Here is a 20,912-nt window from a genome sequence, read left to right as displayed (position 1 = left end):
CTCTCTCTCTCAGACCCACATACTGGTAAGTGCCAAGACATGTCCAAATTGTCCGTCCAGGATTTAGACACAAGTGTGCTTGTATCCTGGTGACCTGGAATGCAAGTGACCTTGGCTTTGAAATCCTTACCATGGCTTGAGGGTTCTTGGTTTGGTAACTGCATGCTAGTACTGAATGGACCCTTTTGTGTCCTTTAGGAGATTAAAGTGACTAAGGTTTTTGTTTCTCCATCCTGTACCTCCTCTGTAAGTTAGGAGTTGCTCACTGGCCTTTATCCCCACTCAGAGGCTTGAGTCTTTGCTTAGTCTGAGTATTGGCTGCCCCTTGTTTTAGGATCTTCTTTGTTTTCCTGGTTTCCTGAGAAGCTGTGTGTAGATGCTTTAAGATCTTGATGACCTGCTTATCCAGGTACCATCAGCCTTACAGTCCATCTGCTGTTTCTTGTGGTGCTTCCATACCAAGCTGGTGTCATTCATCTGCTATTTGTACTAGTCTTAATATTTCCATTACAGCTGTATGTGTCAAGGAAGAAAAATATTTAATTTAACTTTCTGCAGAGGGGAAGAGAAGTCAGTATCCCCCAGAGAAACATACAGATATATACCACTGAGATTTTTGTGAAGCACTGACCTGGATAGGGGCACAGAAAATTCAAAGATCCTTCATGAAGACAGAGGAATATGACTCAGCAGACCTAGTCTAACTACGGATCTCATCTTTCAAAAGCTCAGAAATATTTTGAAGTGATGAGTATTACATCTTTTGAGTGTTTTATGTCAGGTGCCAGGGGATACCATGGGATTACCTGTTTTTAATGAGCCCATGTAGGTGTGCAAATAAGCAGGCATTCTTGTCTCTTGTGGAGGCAAGTTCTACTCATAGCTTAGCTCTGCTTAGTAAAAATATACCAACATGCAATATGATTCATACCAAATTGTCCAATATATATTGTGTATATATACTTGTTTACTCAGCCTTTGTTTGAATTCTCAGGGGTGTCCTTCCCCTTCTTGGGCTTAAATATACAGTTTTACTCTCAATCCTGCTGCATTCCACTAAATTTGCTTGCACTTCACTCACGGGAAGATGGCGTGTGTTTCTAACTCTGCTCGCTCACTGAATTAGATGATACAGACTCTGGAATTCAGAATATAATTGTTCTGTATGTTTCTTATATGTGTTTAGCAGGTATATAATTAACAATGTGGGCATGTTAATTATCATGTTAGTCATCTGCTTGATTTCCTTATGTAGCTCAAGCATAGCTCATGTTTCTCAAAGACATTGTGTTAAACGTTTTGAAAACTTAGTGCAGATAACACTGTATCAGTCACACTTCATTCATATTTTGAAGTTGCCCTTTAGAGGCTTTACTTTAAATTGGAAACTTAGGGTCTGGAGAAGAACGTGGCAGTTTGGGGAAAACCAAACATTGAGGACATTTCTTTTCCTCTGCTTGAATTCTGGTAACTGGGAATCCACTGACGTAAGCATTTTCCCCAGACACCACATAACCCTATGCACAGTTAAGTTGAGACTCTCTGCGGAAAAGTATATTACGAGATACCATCTGTAAAATATGTGATATTTTGGTTTTCATTTGTCATCTTCTCTATTTAAACAGCTTTACACCGTATTCCCGTGGTAATCTAACTTTTAGTGTTCTTACCCCGGAACCAAATCATCGACCTGGTTACAATGATTTTTACAATAGTCCGTCTCTCCAAGAATTCGTAAAAGCTACACAAGTGAGGATTCATCTCCATGGCCAGTATCATACTAATGAGTCTTGGGTAAATTTTAGGCACAGGTACTATGGAGTTAATGAAGTTACGGTCAGCGGAAGGTAGGTGTTACGGAACTCCTTCCCCACCCATCACTGCTTCTGACTATTACAGCCCATGCAAAGTGTATAATGACCTGCCTAAAATTTAATGAGGTGGTTCTGCTTTTACATTTATGAATGAGAAGGGAATTTGGTCTGAAGCAGTGCATCAACTTTGAAATGATTGGTGTACTGTTTTTTTTTAAAACATTTGCTCACATGTTATTTTAAAATTAATTATACTTATTACACAAATCTGTCAAAAGCAGTCCTTTCCTTGGAATTCCCAGTTGCCTCTAAGCAAAGGCTTATGACTGAAACCATGGCTTGTGCTTTCTTCAGTAGCTCTTCCAAATTTCATTATAGATTCCCAGACATGGCAATTTTAACAGTCTTTAATGCAGAGCTCATTCTTTGTTTTAGCAGTAGTTTTCCTTTTAAAACTGGGCAGCTGTCAGTAAAAGTGTTACGTTATCTGTGACTGACAACTTTATTGTATGTGGTAAGTGTGCTGTCTTGTGAACGGACTAATTATACCCTGTAAATAATATGCAAATTTGGCAATGAAGTAGTTTCCAAGAAGCATATGGTGCAGAATTTTGTTAATAAGTATTATACCTGAAATCATTCTGGTAGTTCTCATTTTGAGAGAAAGCACCCCATTAGAGGTCACGTTTACCTTAAAATTTTCTACGCTATTAATATGTTTTGATTATTGATTTAAATGTGTTATGATAATGCTTTTACTTAAAACAGCTACAATCTTGGTAACTACCTAACAGTAAAATAATTTCAGCTGTAGTTTGCAAAGCTATGCCATGCCTCCAGAAGAGCAGCTGTTCAGGTAGTGGATGGTTATTACCTAGTAACTAATACTCCGTAAAGATTTATTTTAGTAAGAAATGAATGTTTTAACTGAGTTCAAAATGGGTTAAACCAGAAAACTATGCTTATGAAAATGCTTGAGAAAAGATGAAAAACTACAGCTACATTGTAAGGCTTAATATTGATAAATAATTTCCATTAATTAAATAAGTTTTACATATATACTGAAATATAGTTTTAATTACATATTATATAAGGTAACAGTAGCTTTACTATATGCTGGATTTATTTGCTTGGAAAGTAATTATTGATACTTAAAAATATGTTGAGTGAAGTAGTCTTTTGCAGGTTACTGCACGTGAAAACTTTATCTTTGCTTAATAAAGGAACAGACTATGTAATACACAGAATTATCTTTGTGACCGTGTTATGTATTGTTGGACAGATGTGTTTCCATGTTTTAATTTTTTCTTCACTACTCGTTGTTCTTTCAGGTGTAATTGTCATGGCCATGCTGATAATTGCGATGCAGCTGTGGAACCATATAGGTGCCTGTGTGTCAAGGAAAGTTATACAGAAGGAAATAACGTTAGTACCTCCTTTGTCTATCAACATCACCTATGAACAGCCTCAAAATTGGGATTTTAGTCCTGGGAAGGAGTGTGTGTATGTGTATTAGTGTTGTCCTAGCTTTTCTAGGGAAACTTTCCATAGCAGGGTTTGTATTAAATAAGGACACAAAAAAAGGTTAAGTTTCTTGGAATTAAAACGCCACATTCTAAAATCTGGATACAATCCAGAAAATACTTTATCATTGTTTTGCTCTGCCCTTAATAACAGCATTTCTCAGTAAAGAGGGATTTTGTGAAGTGTAGGGTGTAGTTGAAACCTACCAAGTTGCAAAAATACTAGTTTTCTTACTAGTTTTATAATTCTCAGCCATGGGAGAACCAAAATGGGAATGTCTGGTATAAGTCAAGGTCTTCTAGAGAAACATGTAGAGGAGAGCATAGAATAATGGAAAAGATTCTGTCCCTAGATTACTTACTTATTTAAAAAAAAAAAACCAAAAAAAAAAAGAAGTTGAGGCTGAGAAAGAATGAGTTACATTGAAGAAACGAATCTCAGAGTCCCACTGAACATTAGACTGCTGTCATGAGTATGTGTTGTATTCCTTTCTACATTTATGGCTCTTAGAAATAGGCTTTCTAAAAATTAAGAAGAGGTTACGGAATAGCAGCACCAGTAGCGAAGGGGAGACTAATCTCACATCAAAAAAACCCCAAGCGGTCTATGCTTGCTAGAACAGAGCAAGAAGCATTAACCTGAGTGCATTCGATCATGTGAAAGATCTTTGTAAAATTTCATAGGGGATCTAAGTTTTCTAGTTCTTTAAGCAGAAGTGTAGGATATACAGTCTAAATGGGATTTGAACAGAAATTTGAAGTTTTTAGATGGGTCAAATTAGAAAAAAAAATTAAAACTGACAATGTCCCTTTAATTAGAACACACATTGTGAAATGTTACTTTGTAAGGATTAATTATAAATATTTAATAAGATCTGGAAGTTCACCAAGCACTCTTGCAAGACTTATGCTACCTTGTGAAAACAAACCAAATATATTTTAATGAGGTATCTGCCTTATCAGATATTTTCTGTCAATGTTAATGGGTTGTTCCAGTGAGTCTCATGTTTTTGATTTGGCATATATGCATTGTAACTATAATTGAAATGCTTGAATTAACTGTATTCATTCAGAGTAGAATAAGGATGGTATTTAATTATTTTCCTCATTCTTTAATGACCATGTCAGTATCTACTAAATATGAAATACAATAGAAGTAGTAATAAAATAGAAGTAATATTTGCAAATATATCACTAACTGCTTTGAATTTTATCAAGGTTTTACGTGAAATTGTACACGTGTAACAGTGTAAAGTTTTTGATTTTTTTTTGTAGGGCAAACACCTGAAATGCAAAGCCAAAATCCATCCTGATTTTTTACTGTCATTTGCATTGATAAAGCTTGATTCATCATTCAATGAAGCCCATGGAATTGGGCTTTTTTTTTGTTGTGGGTTTTTTTTTTTTTTAATTAATTTGGATTTGGTTAAGCATTTGATGAGGGAACTTCCCAAATATAATCTTTTTCTGGGGAGAAGGGGCAAAATTTTAGAAGAAATTGCACTGTCAACAAACAGTGTTTTTATGCTTCTGTCCTGTACTAGCAGTGAGTAAGTCACCCCAGCTGAGGGTGTATAAGGAGCATTTTAGTTTTGGGGTTTTTTTGAGTATCATGGACCAGAAATCGAAGATCGCTTGACAAACTCTTAACATATGGCAGAGTACGTCCTTGTCACATTTACACTTAATACAACTAAAATACCCTTCTTGAATTTATCTGGCGTATACATCTGGATGGCTGTTGCACAGCAAAGCAATACCAGAAACAAAAAATTTAGGTAATTCACTTGGAATGGAAATCTTGGTTTAGTTGTTTGCATCACTATTTCATGGAATTTCTTTTTTTTCTTTTTCCCCTCTGAGATCTGTTTTGATGGGGAAATATGTTGCTATGAAATTTGAGATGATGTGAAGAAGGGAATGCTTAAGAAGGACTTGCAGATGTTAAGCAGCCAGATTAAGAAAGAAGAAGAAATAAATCCTCACAGAACTTGTCTCTCATCTTACGAAAAAAATGTTCAGCTGCTTCATTTACAAATTGTTCTGTAAATGCCTTGTGTCCTGTTTTGAGAAATAGCTCTGCCTTTTACAAATGGAAACCGAGGCACCAAGAGTAGAGTTCAGATTTTGGTAATGTTTATATGCAATGACTAATTTATAGACATGAGTAATAGTATGTTCAAAAGCTTTGTGTGATGTCACGTGAAAAACTGGAAACGGCCCATGAAAAAAGACAATCAAACAAGGTCAGCCTTACCTTGCAACTTCAGAGCCTCCTTTAAATCAGTCATACAGAACTTAGTAGAGAAAGGTAATAGCAAAATATACAGGAATAATTATAGAAATAATAATAGAAAATAGAATTTAAAATAACCAAAGCAACTCTGATAATCCCTTGAGAGGGTATGAATGGAAGTGAGAGCGTGACTAGGTACAAAACCAGCTTCAGGTCTTCAGAGTTTTTTGTGCAAATAATGGTCTTAAACATCTGCTATCTGAAAACTGGATATGGCATTGCTGATTTACCAAGAATTGGATAAACAAGACTTTTTATGTTGTTACAGAAGAATCTGTCTAAATCTTAGTTAAATATCAATCTGTATCATCATGTTAGATGTTAGAATTAATGTTACATAGTACCTGAGGAGCTGTAAATATTAACTGTCATAAGTGGTCACTTACTTAGTAACAAAGACTTCTAGCTTGCAGAAGCGAGCAAGCTAGCCAAAAATACACTTTTTTGTAGGCTCTGTGCCATACTTTGTGTATCGAGAGGATAGGCCTAGGGGAAGGCTGACTATATCAGAATAAAAAGAAAGAAAATCAAGCACGTAGATGGTTGACTGGGGTTTCAGGACACAGCAAGCAGAAAGGTACCTAGTTCAGTAGTCTTACCTGCCTGAAAATTTGAGATAAGTTTTGACGTATCTGTGGAAGTTACGTGTTTGTCCATGAATCCATCCCTGGAAAACTGGTGTAATTTCACAGTGCAAAGACCCAGGTTTCTAAACCAATTTGTGTACAAGCATTGCTGAAATACTGAAAGCACTTGTTGCATTCTCAGATACCTTCCGATTTGTTGCAACGGTGATGACATGCTCAAGGAATTGTGAAGTGGTCATTATCCCTTAGACGTTTTGATCTGACATTTGTAAGTTTTACTTAAGAGGTAGGCAGATGGCAACTAGTGGTATGGTTGTCATTGGTACCTCTCAGAAGTTCAGGATGTTCTAGTCTGAAAATGGTTTTCAGTAGTTAACCCACTGTGCAGGATATTTATTTCATTTAATGTGAAAGAAAACTGAGGCACAACTGGGCTGGTGCAACACTGGTTGTTGGAAGGAGCTGTTGTGAATCATAGTGCCACATATATTTATTGAATTTCTGTGATTTTTCATATATTTCATATAAGTGCCCAAGTGATTAGCCAACTGATTTTTTCTTTTTACCCCAATAATGCTATTATTGAAATAAAAAATCCCATGCAATAGCTTCCTCAGAAGAGTGAAATTAGCCCTAGAATACCAAGTAACTGAGGCTACAGCACTCCATAATGTTACAGGAGAATGGAATTCAAAGGCTTATCCAAATAGACAAGGTAGAAAGAGGGACAAATAAACAAAAGATCTCTTACAATTTAATATCCTGAGCAAGTCAGAGCTTTGGAAAAACAGAACACATGCTGAAATCATCAGCTGCAAAACATACCTTCCCCTGTCTTGTATTTTTCGGAAGTCCTACGGGGTTGGAGTCTAAATGAGTTAGATGGAGTAGGTGTCTGATTTGAAAATAACTTTGAATTTTAATCCCGGGAATGTAAGTGCGAATTAATTTACTGAGCAACCTGATTGTCAGAATTGGTGTGGTTGCATACACTCTGATGATTTTGTAGGACTTAGTGTGACTTCAAGTAACTTCACCAAAAAAAAGCATAAATGAAAGAGGAGTTCAGTAGAAGTATATCTTATGCTACCTGGCAACATCTGTGCTAGTGTTTGAGATCTCAATTGTGTCTCATTATTAAAATCTGACATTCAGAACGGTAGATCATATGTTCTTTGCCAGTCAGGTTCTTTATCAGTCACTTTGCCAGTGCAAAGCAGCAGTAGTATCTTTTCTTAGAATGCTGTTTGGCATATGGTGTTTGTAAACCATCTGTTACATCTGTGTTTAGTTTCTAAAATTATGTTGCATCCTTTTAAGGTATGTGGAGTGTTACAATGGAACCCCATAAAATGCTCTTCATTTTGGTGGTTCTTCCTTAGTCACTGGAGTCACTTTGAGTGTCCTAGCTTTTTTTTTTTAATGTCTTCCCTAATAAAACCTGGCTTTTGAGTTTAAAAGTTCTTTGGTCTTTGGGGAGTTCACAAAAGGCAGACATGGTTCAAAGCTCTGCTAACATGTGGTCTTGATAGATAGTCAAATGGGGTAGTGAGGGTGCTGAGTTAAAGCCATGGAGAAAATAAGACGACTGTCTTTGGAGTTGGGCTAAGCTACACTGGCATAGATATTGCCTAGAAGCCATATTTATTTGGGTAATGAAGCTAAATGGAATGAAAAGATACTGTCGATTTGGGTATAGACTGGGATCTTGTAGGAAGGAAGAAATAGTATGTGTTTATCCTATTATAGACAATACTTACAGGGCAGCATAAATACACATGGTTGGGCGATACAAATAATGGAATTTTTCAAAGACAAGACAGCATTTCAAAATGTCTGATAAGGTGGCATTCTCATCTTGATATCACTTCAGCAGATTTCTAAATCTGTACTGTTAATGACATAGGTATATTATAGAATCTTATGAATAATATATGTATTATAGGTATATATGTACACTGGTTATTGCAACTGAACTTTGACTGATGGGTGTGAGGTGGGAACTCCTGTGCAGGTTAGGAAAAGAAAAAAAACAAGGAATAAATTCTACATAATAACACATTAAAATAAAAGGATGCCACCCAGAGGCAAGCAGCGGGATATTTAAAAAGCGTTGGAGCAGAAGGTTCTAGTTGATCATGACTTACTGCAAGTCTTAAAGTATTGTAACCATTGCCTTCCGAAGTATTTCTTTAAATATTTGTTGACTGTTTCTTAAGAGGCACTGTCCTCAGCATTCTTAGTGACTAATAAGGAACTTGGTACATAAAGGCTTAGGTTGAAGTCACTGGTGATCTTTTCATAAGTGTGCTAGATTCAGGAATTTTAAGAAGGTAAGTTTTTAAGAATAATTTCAGTAAAAAAATTTTCTGAATTCATTATTGGAAATAAGTTTTAATCATAATAGACTAGTGAAGTGGGCCAAGATGATACCATATCAAAGATGAGCTAGGTATTTTGACTATCTGTCTCTGTGTAAAGTTTCCTCAAAAAACTGTTTTCACAGAAGGTCAGTGGTTCAGATAGTATATACCAAGAGGACATGTTTGTTACTGTGCGTAAGGAAACCCATCTATTTAATGTGCTTTCTGAAGGGCCTAGATGTAACTGAGAATAAGGACATCTGCATGTTTGTGGGTTTTATGGTTATGGACGAAGGCTTGTTTTGTCAAGGATTAACATTCTTTGTAAATCTACTGCTAGGCCTTGTCCAGATTTGTCAAAGGCTTTTTGAGAATTTACCTATCCATTTTACATGTGGTAGCCAAGTATCAAAACCTGGATCTCTCAATACCTTTGAAAATCTCAATAATCATGCTTTGGACAAATGCAGAGTTTACATTTGGTGAATGAAGACCTGAAGATTGCCATATATGCCCCATCATGCTACCAAAAGTGAAAGCTAAATGAAGTAGGTCTGAAAGTTAAATGCAGTTCTTAACCTACTAAAGGTGTGACAAACTTGGCAGGATGAGGTAGGGCCCCAGTGCACATTTTTAGTGCATACAGGTGTGACAGCTGCTAGAACAGCAATTGTTTCACAGTTTTTGCCAACTTTTGAATGACACTTTTTTTGCCAAGGCTTTTAAAAAGTTTTGTCAAAGTTTTAAAAGTTACAGAACAAGAGACATGGTAGTTCAAAGAGGCTCTGTGCTGTGTAATCACATGCCATCTTTTTCCTCTCTTACTCCTTAGTGCTTGTGTGTCACAGAGTCGCAGGTTGGAAGGGACCTCAGGGATCATCTAGGCCAACCTTTCTAGGAAGAGCACAGTCTAGACAAGATGGTCCAGCACCCTGTTCAGACAACTCTTGAAGGTGTCTAACATGGCTGAGTCAACCACTTCCCTGGGGAGATTATTCCAATGGTTGACTGTCCTCACTGTGAAAAATTTTCCTCTTGTGTCCAATTGGAATCTCCCCAAGAGCAACTTGTGTCCATTCACCCTTGTCCTCTCCACATGACTCTGTGTAAAAACGGAGTCTCCATCTTCTTTGTAGCTACCCCTTAAGTAATGGTACATGGTGATGAGATCCCCCCTAAGCCTCCTTTTCTCAAGGCTGAACAAACGCAGTTCTCCCAGCCTATCCTTATATGGCAGGCTTCCCAGTCCTTTGATCATTTAACAATCAGTGCAAGCACAGGTGTGCATAAGTAAATGATCTAAGATTAAATCTAAAATCAAATGACCAAATGTTCTCAGCTGCTGTGTGGCTGGTCGTGCACAAATGGGAATTCAGGGCTGGCAGGTTGGTAGCTATTCCTGTGCTGTTTTCCTTTCAAGGAGGACATATTTCTGTAGATGAGCTGCGAGAAGGAAGCTGCATCATTGGGATGGTTTGGCTGGGAGCTCCCATTTCTTTCTTACCCTTCCCAAATTGTGCAATGCCTGAATGAACACTCTTTTCTCATGTTGCTGCATAATGCTGATTTTACTCAACATAGAGACAAAAGAAGTGACTAGAGGAAAGATGGATGTGAATGAGGGAAGGACTTGAATAAGTTTAAGCTGTGAAACAGTTAGAGTCAAGGCGTTCCCCTTGGTCTACTTAAACTGGGCTAATCATAATTAGGTAGTGATTCTTCTGATAAGCAATGGTTAGAGTTCAAGGTCTCAAGTAAAGCCTTGCTAATTTTCATCCTGAAACTTTATTTTTCTGTCACTGCGGTGGTGATGTGTTTTTTTGTTGTTTTGTTTTGAACAGATTGCAGAAAGGTGCAGTGACTATTATTATCTTCTCTCTTGATGTTACTTTTATTAAAACTAAATTTCAGCAGATAAATTCTTGGGCTTTCATTTTCTCTCCCAAGTTGCTTCTGTTATAAGTTGCAATTGTTCCGCAATTCTTGGACTATCTTAAACTTATGTTTTCTAATCCAGTTTCTCATTTTACCCAAAGTTCATGCTTTCCCAGCATCAACTGTGAGTGAAACAGTTTAGAAACGTCAGTATAGCTTCCTAATGATCAGAGTACAAGTGATGCAGGCACACTGGACCTAAATAATTTTAATAGTGCTTGGAATAGTAGACATGAAGAAAGATGAGCACACTTCTGGAACTTAAGAAGAAAGAAATTGCCCGCACACTTTACAGAAGCGACTGAATTTTGAAACATTTCATTTCCTTCTGAAAGGTGGAAATTATAATTGCGATATATTTTGTTTCTTAGATCCAGCAAGCACCAGTATTTTGGGAATGGACTTTTAGTAATGCCAGTTAAATTAAAAAAATTCTTCTAAACAAACATCTCTCCAGTGCCACCATGTGCCATTCTTTGAGACAATTTAATAAAGACTGCTTGAATTTTTCACCATAAAGAGAACGTAATTGTCCAAAAGGCTCTCCGTTTATTAACCTCAAGAAATCCACTTTGGCTTTAGTTATTGATGAACCAGTAGGCACAAGAAATTTCCTCCTTGAAGTTTTGTAGGGTCTTATGAACTGAAGGTTATTAGAATTAAACTTTCTTCACAAATCTCTACTTAAAAAGTTATGTTGTGAGTTCATCCGAATAAAAAATGAGCTTCTGAGATGCTGCTGAACTACTTTAAAATATTTTTACCGGTTTGGATTTAAGGTAATTATGTACTTGAATATCATTAGTCTTTTTATCTCATAAATTTGAAAAGAATTTAAGAAAAAAAGATGGTTTGTTTAGGTGTTTATTTAATCAATGTACCTGGTATCCTAGTATTGCATTGGTGTCATATTTAAAATATAACTTGACAGAGTTGAATATGTGTAAATATTTGTGGTTATTGTTTAAAATTTCTTTCTTGAAAATTTTGAGAGATAAATGCACATTGAGAGTGCTGATATCTTGGATACTCTGTACAGCATCCCATATTTGGCCAAACAAGGCCTTTTGTTTCACTCACAAGGTCAAATGGTAACTGTACAAACTAGTTACTACAATACTACAAACTACAATAACAGGCATTGTTTAAAATGCATCCAAATGCATACATTAGGTGAATATGTCTTTGATGCTTCAAACACAGTAGGCACAATTTTGTATCTTTAGAGGTTTAACTAAATCTGAATCTCAGGACGTTAGCTTGTGTTGGGTATCTAAATGCGTGAAATTTTACTCTTCTGCCCACCTTCCTTGATTTTAATCTGTTGTTAAAGTAACTTAAAAAGATTTAAAAAAGAGATTGTTTTGTTATTTCATCATATGCCTTCTCACTTCTTGTCTGAAAACAGTATTTTTAATATTTATATGGGGAAAAACATAGAACAAAACTTGAATATAGAGAGTATAATAGTGTTCTTGTAAGGTAGAGAAACGGTTGGGTTTTTTTTCTTTTTATTTCAGTGCGATAGCTGTTTGCCATTATACAATGACAAGCCTTTTCGTCCAGGTGACCAAGTTCATGCCTACAATTGCAAACCTTGTCAATGCTACAGCCATGCAGTAAGCTGCCACTATGACTTAGCAATGGACCCTTTTCCTCAGGAACACTACAGAGGTGGTGGTGGAGTGTGTGATAACTGTCAACACAACACAGCTGGTGAGTCACACAAAAGAGAATGGACTGTTTGGTTTACAATCACTTTTTGGCTAAGTCTCATATCAGCTGAAATTAGTAATGTACGTTGGCTGACATACCAATAAATTCTCATGTATATGTATTTTTAACCTATCCAGATAGCGCTGTAGTTACAATTACTTAAGCTACAGGAAAATACTGCTAAAATTTGATCCAATTTTGTATAAAATCTTCCATACAAAACACATTCTATTAAATAATTAGAACGTGTAGTTTCAAAGCTGTTTCCATTACACATGCTAGAACATTTAAATCCAGAATATTGTCCTTCTAATTAAACCATTTTAACAGATAATGTATTTAAAATGTTGTCAAATTTTGCTCTATGTCAGTTTCTTGCTTACTGAGTAAAGGTTTCTATTCTGTGTAAGTAGTATATTTGAATACTTTTTTAAACAGTTCTCTTCTATTTCAGTTTTCTTGGCTTTGTCTAGTAAGGGGAAAAAAGAAAAGTTTCAGGTTCAATGATAATTTTTCCAAAAAATGTATAGGCATTTGCATGGCACAGCTTTTATATAAGTGTGGTATTATATAACAGATGGAAGTTTAATGGAGTAAAACATAGTTTGTAACAGGTTCATTGTTTCATATGCTCTGGATCACTAAATTGGCAGGTAGAGATGAAAGGTGCATTAAAATGGACATCCTGAAAATTATAGAATTCTCTCAAAGGAATAGAGTCTTTAATTTTGAATTATACAGCTAATTTTAATGAATTGGAAGCCATAATGCATAACCTTTCTTTCATGCAGGAAGGAACTGTGAGCTGTGCAAGGATTTCCATTACAGACAAGCAGGTGCAGATCTTTCAGCCATTGATGTTTGCAAACCCTGTGACTGTTATGCAACAGGCACCAAAAATAAGAGCCTCCTGTGTGATAATGTAAGTAGTCTCAACACAAAACATTTTAATCAGCTAGGTAGACAGCAGTAAGATCTCAAAAAGTTTATTTAGATGGTAACTACTTTATGAAAATGCTCAAGTTCAGCCTTTTCAAAACGATAATTGACTTACATCAGAGACTGAAAGCTGAAAAAACACAGAAAGCAGTTTGAGATGTAGTGTTGAAGAGTTCATCTAGGTCAGCAGCAAACAGAAGATGGTGTATGAATTTTCAGAAGTGAACAGGAGTTTTGGGATACTGACAGGTACTTGTGCACTCAGTAATGTTAAAACATCCAGGTTTTGAGTATTTTTGAAGATCTTGATACTGTCTTAAAATTACTAACGTATTTTGAAAATTCAGGTAATAAGCTGAGCCTGAAATTGAACTAAAATGAAGCTAGTTTTCCCTGTAATAAGTCAAGTATTGATCTCCCTTTTTATTCATAAAGTTCATTTAAAAACCCCAAACCCAAACCCACCACAAAGTGAGGCTGAAAAGAGAACACCATCAGCTGTGCTTTTAAGCCTATGGACCTCACTGATGTGCAAGAGACAGTCTGATAATAAATCTAACTTTCAAAACACGCACGTCAAAAAGAAAAGCAGGAAAAGTGAGTGAAGGTTTGAACATATATTAAAGATTTGTTGTGGTTCATGTTCTATTCATGTATGTCCTGTCCATTGCCAGAATCCAAATTTTGTTAGGAATAGGAAAGAAGTAGCTTTTTTTTGTCTGAAATGTATTTTAAAAACATTTAAAAGGTAGAACTTGTTCTACGGGGAATTGAGGTAGAACTTCTTCAGCTTGTTACCACATTTCCCATCTCTTTTTTTCCAAACTTTTTTCATGAAACAATCTTTAGCATTTTTTATATGATGTCTCTTGTTATTGCATTTTATTGAACAGTAAGCTTTTGTGGATCCTGTTGTATTTTCATCCTTCGTTCTGTAGTGGTACAAATTCATGCCCAGTTTGTGACAGTGTACCTTCACAGGACTCGTGGATCAGTGCATATGCTGAGTGATATGCAAATTTAGCACAATGTGTTTTTTAAAATAATCCCCTGTAGTACAAATAAAAATTAATTTATAATTTTCTGTCTTCTGAAGATGATACTTTTTTGCCAACATCACAGAAATTAAAAAAGCCCTTGAAAACCACAGATATGTCAGGGCTACTTTTTAAGATATAAGAAAAATGAAAGCAAATGCTGATTTGCATGTCCTGGTTTGCAGTGAAATGTTAACCTAAAACAACTTTAACTGTGATTAATAATCGGAGGAAGAGTAGGTTACGGAAATCACTGCTTTATAGTAAGATACACAAAACATTGATGAAGCTTGATTATGAAAGTATGAACGTTGAGATAAAATGGAAAAAATGGGGGAGACTGGATTGCTCAGTAAGGCATCAGTTGACTGCTGCAGAAGAAGCAGAGCAGGGAAAGATGATTAAGAGTCATTAAAGAATAGATTAATAAGGCTGGGGACTAAAGGCTGAAATGAATTACATGACGTAGGAAGGCATAATTGAAGGAAGTGTTTCCAAATTTGACCTGTGGAAGATGGAATTGTAAGGAATAAGGACTCTACTCATGAAAATTGTCACGTCACAATGATGATTTTCAAGGAAATATGCCAAAAATGAGGCAGAATACACCTTTATTGCATAACTTACCATTTTCTGCAGTTCATCAAGATTTTTTCTTTCCCCAATGTGCCAGTTGTGCCACTAACTTCCAAGAGGTACAGAGTTCCAAAATTAATTCATAAAATCACAAATTAATCTGACAACTCACACAGAAAGAATATTTACTCATCAAATGAAGTATTATTAGTGTAGATAGTTTACAGGATGGGTAGAAGAGCTTACTGAAACATGGTTACTCCCATCTCAGTTCTTTGGACTGATCATGAGAACTCTATGCCTCTTCCATTCACCTATTTCATGCTACCCTTGGTGAGAAAGGCATGTAGGTGTGTAACACTTCTGCCTTGCATAGGTTCTCAGTTCTCATACATCTGTCAGTCATGCCCACTTACAGATCAGTGTGTAACTTCATTTGTATTTTGAAGTGTGAACTAACATATTAAAAACTTCAGAATTATGACCTTATGGTTTATGGTAAGGAGTGGGATTTTAGAGTGGTGTAGCAGTGCATCCATGAGCAGTTCATTAGAACTCCTCTGCAGAAAGAGGTCTTCCCTTGAGACTGGTGGGTGCAAGAGAGAGAATTGCTACAGCCCGATAAAATTTGTCGACTCTTACTGGCATCTAACCGGTGTAGGAAAGATGCACGTTGGTCGCATCCACTTTGTGAACATTTGTCAGAAAATATTTCAAACAATCAGGAAGTCCAGATGAATTATTTGAGGTGCCTGAGTTTTATGAGGGTGAAAGAAGAATTGGCTGCCTTTTTCCCTTCTCCTGAACCGGTCACACATGAGGAAATTCTGCCAGAGTACTGCTCATGTGATCATTCTTGCTCTGTTTGGAGAGCTGGAGATTAATTTCTTCTGGCCTTTATACCACAATCCTTGACTCATTTTCCTGTGCTGCTTTTTGCCCAGACTGCTCTACAAATGCTTACATATTCAATCAGGCACAGCAGTTTGTAGTCTTTTCATGATTCTATTATAATATGCCATATATAATGGTTTGAATAAAAGCACTCTTTTCCAGGGTATTTGTTTCTAGGCAAAGCTGAAAGTGATGCTATTGCTTCTACCTAGTCTTTGGAATTGCCATTCTGGTCTCAGTGAATTTAGGCATCTTTACTCAGCTTTTGCTGATTTTGAAAAATTTACTCTGAACATGCAAATAAATATGTATCATATTGGTGCAAAGAAGCTGTACTTTACTGCAGAGAATGTTGTTCAAAGTTGAAAAGACTTAATTGCCTTCTGTCGAGGTGGCAGCTGTATTGTCTCGTGTTGCAAGAAAACTCTTTCTAAGGCACTAAGATGAACAAAATGTTAGTTACTGTTTTTCTGAGGAGTCATTAAAACACATTCCAGTGCTGCCAAGTAAGCTTTTGAACAGGCTTCAGATTTCACCTTTCGGTACACTTCCTAAATATTGCTCCATTCAATTTATTTTTCTCTCAGAGTTTTGAATGTTTGATTTAATTTTTTATACATAATGGAAAAGCTAGATAGTAGAGTTGTGTATGCATATGTATTTTAAACCAAAGTAGAATATTTCTGATAATTTCAATTCTGAGTTGATAAATTCTTTTGTATAAAATTAGAATGAGCTTTCCCCGTTCTCATTTTTCCACCTATCCAGTTTTCAACCCATTTATTGTGATTGTCAATAAATAAATAACTGGGATGTGTGTTACAAGGGAAGGAACATAGGTAAAGGAGTTAGCTAAGGGCATTTCAATCAACAGATACATCAAATAGAATAAGGAATATAAAGGATGCAAACATGTCAATGAAAAGCTCATGTCCATAATGGAGTCCCTTAAAAAATCATGGTATAAAACACTGTGTGTCTTTGGAATCCTGGATTTCCCTTCATGGAAGGCCCTTAATCTTATTGCTAAAATAAAGGGAAATGAGCTTTTTATGTTAAATAATTCCATGGCTTAATTTCTGATGGGTTTTGAAACATGGGAATACTGATTTTCTGTGATAGCTTGTTGGGTTATTTTGGAGGTTTGGTCCATTCCCACCCTTTGGAGTGTGACGGGCAGAGGGTAAACGCTTCATTTTACATTTTGAGCAGAAGTAGTAGAAAGCTACTGACTTTTGAAAGTCATCATATGCGATGACAGGAAGAGATAGCAGGGGAGTGAATAGGAACTTCATTATTGCTGCTTATTCAATTTTCAGTTCCCAAAGCTGGCATACTGAGAATACTCTCAGGTATTTGGTGGTCAGACCATTAACCTATGTTAAAAGTCCTCAACCCCCTTGCTGCTGCTCCCACTTCCTGAGATTGCTGTCAATTTGATGCTGGCATTCTTGCCAGATTTGCATCAAGTAAGATGGTAGTGAGAAGTATATGATTAGCGTTTATATCAAAAAGGCAGAACATCAAGTTCAGACTCAATCAATTGCAAAGCCAGCAATGGCAGGATGAACAGACAGAATTTCATCCAGGAACTAAATACGCTCATGGGTCTTAAAGTGTAAGTTTTAGGTCATTGCCAGCTGGTCAAAGGAAGGTGATACTGTCCTGGTGGAGAGTAAATAATTGAAATTAGTAATGACTCAGCCAATGGCAAAAGGGTTGTTTGTTTTTTTTTTTTTGTCATGTGTTTTGGTCTTCAGAACCAGGAGTTAACTTTGGTAAAAAAATTAGAAAGTGTCAGCTTTAGTTTTTTTTATTTAATAGCATCAAGCCACATCTCATATTAATTCTCCAGAATTGGAGAGACTTTCTGATTATGTTTCTGGCAGTAAGTTTTTAGTATTACAAAAACCAAAGAATAGCTATTTGAAATTATAGGGCCATCCAAGGACAAAAAGATGGTTTTAACTTTCAGAAAGGCTGAAAGTTAGTTGGAAGATATATATTTCTGAGACGATGGTATGTATTTGTTGAATATCTACTAGAAGAGTGCTGTGGCTAAATGGTGTGCTGTACCCTAAACAATAATTAAGACAATTCTTTGGAGTATGTCGCCCTTTGTCCTGGGTACTTAAATATCTTCTTAAGTTGTCATACAAGTTTAGTAACTGGGCATTGGGAGCGTCCCTGAACAGGCTCCTCTTTGAATTTGTGACTCTAAATGTAATGAGTTAGTGTCCCCAGTTAAAGAGTGGTACCACTACGGTCTAAAGCAGTGCGAGCTGCTTGGTATATCTAAAATTCAGAAATCTCAAGTAGTCTGCTTCCTGATTAAGGGCAATGATGTTGTGCATCATTTGTGCAGGAGGAAATTGCATACTTTTTACAACTACTTACATTCAAGGATATGGGACTAGTGTGTATTTCATACGTAAATCATAAATGACACAAGGGATATATGCCAACTCAGCATCAGTGATTTTCTGTATCAAATAACAATTGTAATGATGAGGTCCCAAGATACACCACCACTTGGTAGCAATACTCGGCTAGACTCATTTTCATAGTGAACAATCTAGACAGATATTTTCCATAAGTGATTTAGTACCGCGATGATCATGTTAATAGACAGGCTGTTTCTGTCTGCTTACTGTTTGGGTCAGAACCAGGCCTCTTAGGCATAAGCAACAGGAGAACAGATTGCTTCCTGCTCTTCTATAACCAGCATAATTAAAGTCTATTTCTTTAAATGACAGGTAGCATTTGGATCGGGGCGAGGAGGGGAAGGTTCAGTAATATCTCCAGTGCAAACCTGGTGAAATCCTGGTTAATAAAATCTTTAAATATTAATTGCCACCAGTATTCTCAATGATACCATTTTTTCCAGGTTAAGCTAGATTTACAGAAATAATAATAGTAATAACAACAATAATTGTGCTTCATAATTCACTTAGATCTTTATGTAGTTATAGAAATTTTGTTCTACCCATTTTAATGTAGATTTCCATATTATAACCTATGGTACACTTATTTCTGCAACATTATAAACATTTGTCAGCTTGTACAACTTCTTTGTAACAGCACCCATTGCCAAGCATTTCACAGTGGTTCTGGATTATTTTGGTGCTTCTCTGTCTGTACAGCAAAATTAAAGATTTTTCTTTATTTCCCTTTTTGAAGACAAATTTTCCCCAAATTAAGCCCAATGATTAGTTTATTTCCTAAATTAATGCAGTAACTAATTCTCATATCAACTTGAGATTGCATATGTACCTTAATTTTGCTTTTATCTTTTAGCTAAAATACCAGTTCTTTAACACTATTTTTTATTGCTTTTTACCCTACTTTTTCTAATTCTTGTGTTCTAATTCAACTATTTGAGCTAAAGCCTTGCCTTTCCTTCTCATGTCTTAAATATGAGATTCCTTTTTAGTACATCACAGAACGACTTTTATGTGGTGTCATATTGTTTGTATTTAATCTGTGGATGCCCAGTATCACTTCCAGGCTATTTTCCACTTTATTGTTTCTTCACAATTTTTCTGTATTTTGTGTTTGATGTTTCCTTGCTATGTGCTGTGTTTTGAACTTCTGCATTTACTTAATCTTTACTGATTTTAGAATATTTGCGCAAAGAGTAAAAGTGATGTTGAAAATTAACCTGCTGAGCGTAATCCCAGCACAGCAGTGCCCACCCTGACCGGGGCACAGTCCCGCAGCATCAGAACATGGCCAAGTGCTCATAACAGGGTCCACTGACAACCCCAGACAAGGCAATGTGATAAATCAGGTCCAGGGTGCGTCCAGGGAGTCCTGTCTGGAGCCAGCAGGAGATGAGGCTGAAGACATGGCTGCAGCCTAAGTCCAAGCGATCCCTCCCAGGAGGCAGGGGACAGGCACAACTGCAGCATAGCCTAGGCAAGGTGTGGATTCCCAGACTGGAGCTTGTCTGGAGCTCCTGGGCTGTGGGCAGAGTGTGTGAGTGGAGGCCCCAGGTGAAGATGCTCAGGGTCATTAAGGCTGGTTGGTGCCCTCAGGGTCCAGATAATGCTGGCTGTGCATCCTGAGCTGAGGTGATTTGTGAGGCTTGTAAGCATGTTCCTTCTTCTGTCTTCAGAGTCTGGTATTGAAAATCTTGAAGAGCTTAGCATGCAGGGTGGGCAATTACAGAACCCTACAAACCTTCCCAGTTTTACATGTACTTTTAACTACTCCCCCCCCCCCCCCCCCCCCCCCATCTACTATTTTTATCTGGAGCATATATCTCAACTTTTTATCTAAAAATCAGCACAGCTACTTGAAGTGTATGCATTATATGAAAGATAAAAACCGTCTAATATGGAGTGCATTACAGTGGCATATTCCCTTTAGCTGATATTCATGTCTCTTCTAATGCCGTGCTTTCTATAGTAGGCAGGATTAAAATGGAGTTACAGAATTGAATTTGTTATTCTGTATTTTGGAGGCTAAACTTCAATAGATATCTTTCATTTTGATATCCTATATTGACAGAAAATGGCTGAAGAAGCAGAATGGAAATGTTTCTAGTCACCTATAGCTAAGACAAAACCAAAATAGTAATTTGTGAATACAGCCAGAGCTTCCTTTTTGTCTTGTCTATCGAATGTTTTTTTTTTTCTGCTTGACTTTTTTTCACAAGACTTTGAAATCAGTGTTATGGAAGAATGTCAGTGGAGTATTTGCAGATTCTCTAATCTGGTACATAGAAACCTATTTTCAGATCTGATAAGAAGCAATCTGATAAACCTACCTCTAACAAAAACTTTAGTTTCCCATACCTTCCTCTAAGTGCCATGAGAGTTTCCCTCTTTTTAGAACCAGGAAACCTGTTGCCACTTGCATTGATTACAGATGGAAAACTCTTTTCTGTGTGACAGAAAGGTAAGAGGAAACTTATATAGGGAGATCTCCAAATGGTTTCATTGCCTGGTTCCTGGAGAAAATTTGAATTGTATTCTTCAGTTGGTCCGATATTTCTCCCTGATTCTGAAGAGTTCTGTTTATTCTTCTGGAGTATATTTTTTACCCTATAAAGAGAAGGTTTGGGGACATACATTTTCTGCAACTGAATGGGATGGAAATTACTGCTGCTTGTAATAGGTTGATGCTTAAAATTATGCTGAAGATACTGGTGCTCTTTGCTTCTCTTAGCACTCAGTAATCTACACACTTCACTTGTTGCTTCAGGAAATGGCTACCATCTGCTCACAA

The 20,912-nt window shown here is 36.6% G+C and overlaps 1 protein-coding gene across 1 annotated transcript in view; it reads left to right on the top strand.

Annotated features, from left to right (window-relative positions):
• USH2A (usherin) overlaps positions 1-20,912 on the top strand; it is a 391,083-nt gene that overhangs the window by 41,591 nt on the left and 328,580 nt on the right. Inside the window, exons 7-10 of the mRNA XM_064446238.1 lie at positions 1,626-1,847; positions 3,146-3,239; positions 12,039-12,234; positions 13,026-13,156. Coding sequence (XP_064302308.1) covers positions 1,626-1,847; positions 3,146-3,239; positions 12,039-12,234; positions 13,026-13,156 — 643 coding nt within the window. The remainder of the gene's footprint in view (positions 1-1,625; positions 1,848-3,145; positions 3,240-12,038; positions 12,235-13,025; positions 13,157-20,912) is intronic.

Source organism: Phalacrocorax carbo, chromosome 3 (genome assembly GCF_963921805.1).
Source record: "Phalacrocorax carbo chromosome 3, bPhaCar2.1, whole genome shotgun sequence".
NCBI lineage: Eukaryota > Metazoa > Chordata > Aves > Suliformes > Phalacrocoracidae > Phalacrocorax > Phalacrocorax carbo.
The sequence above is the reverse complement of the archived record's forward strand: the minus strand, read 5'-3'. Positions and strand labels throughout refer to the sequence as shown.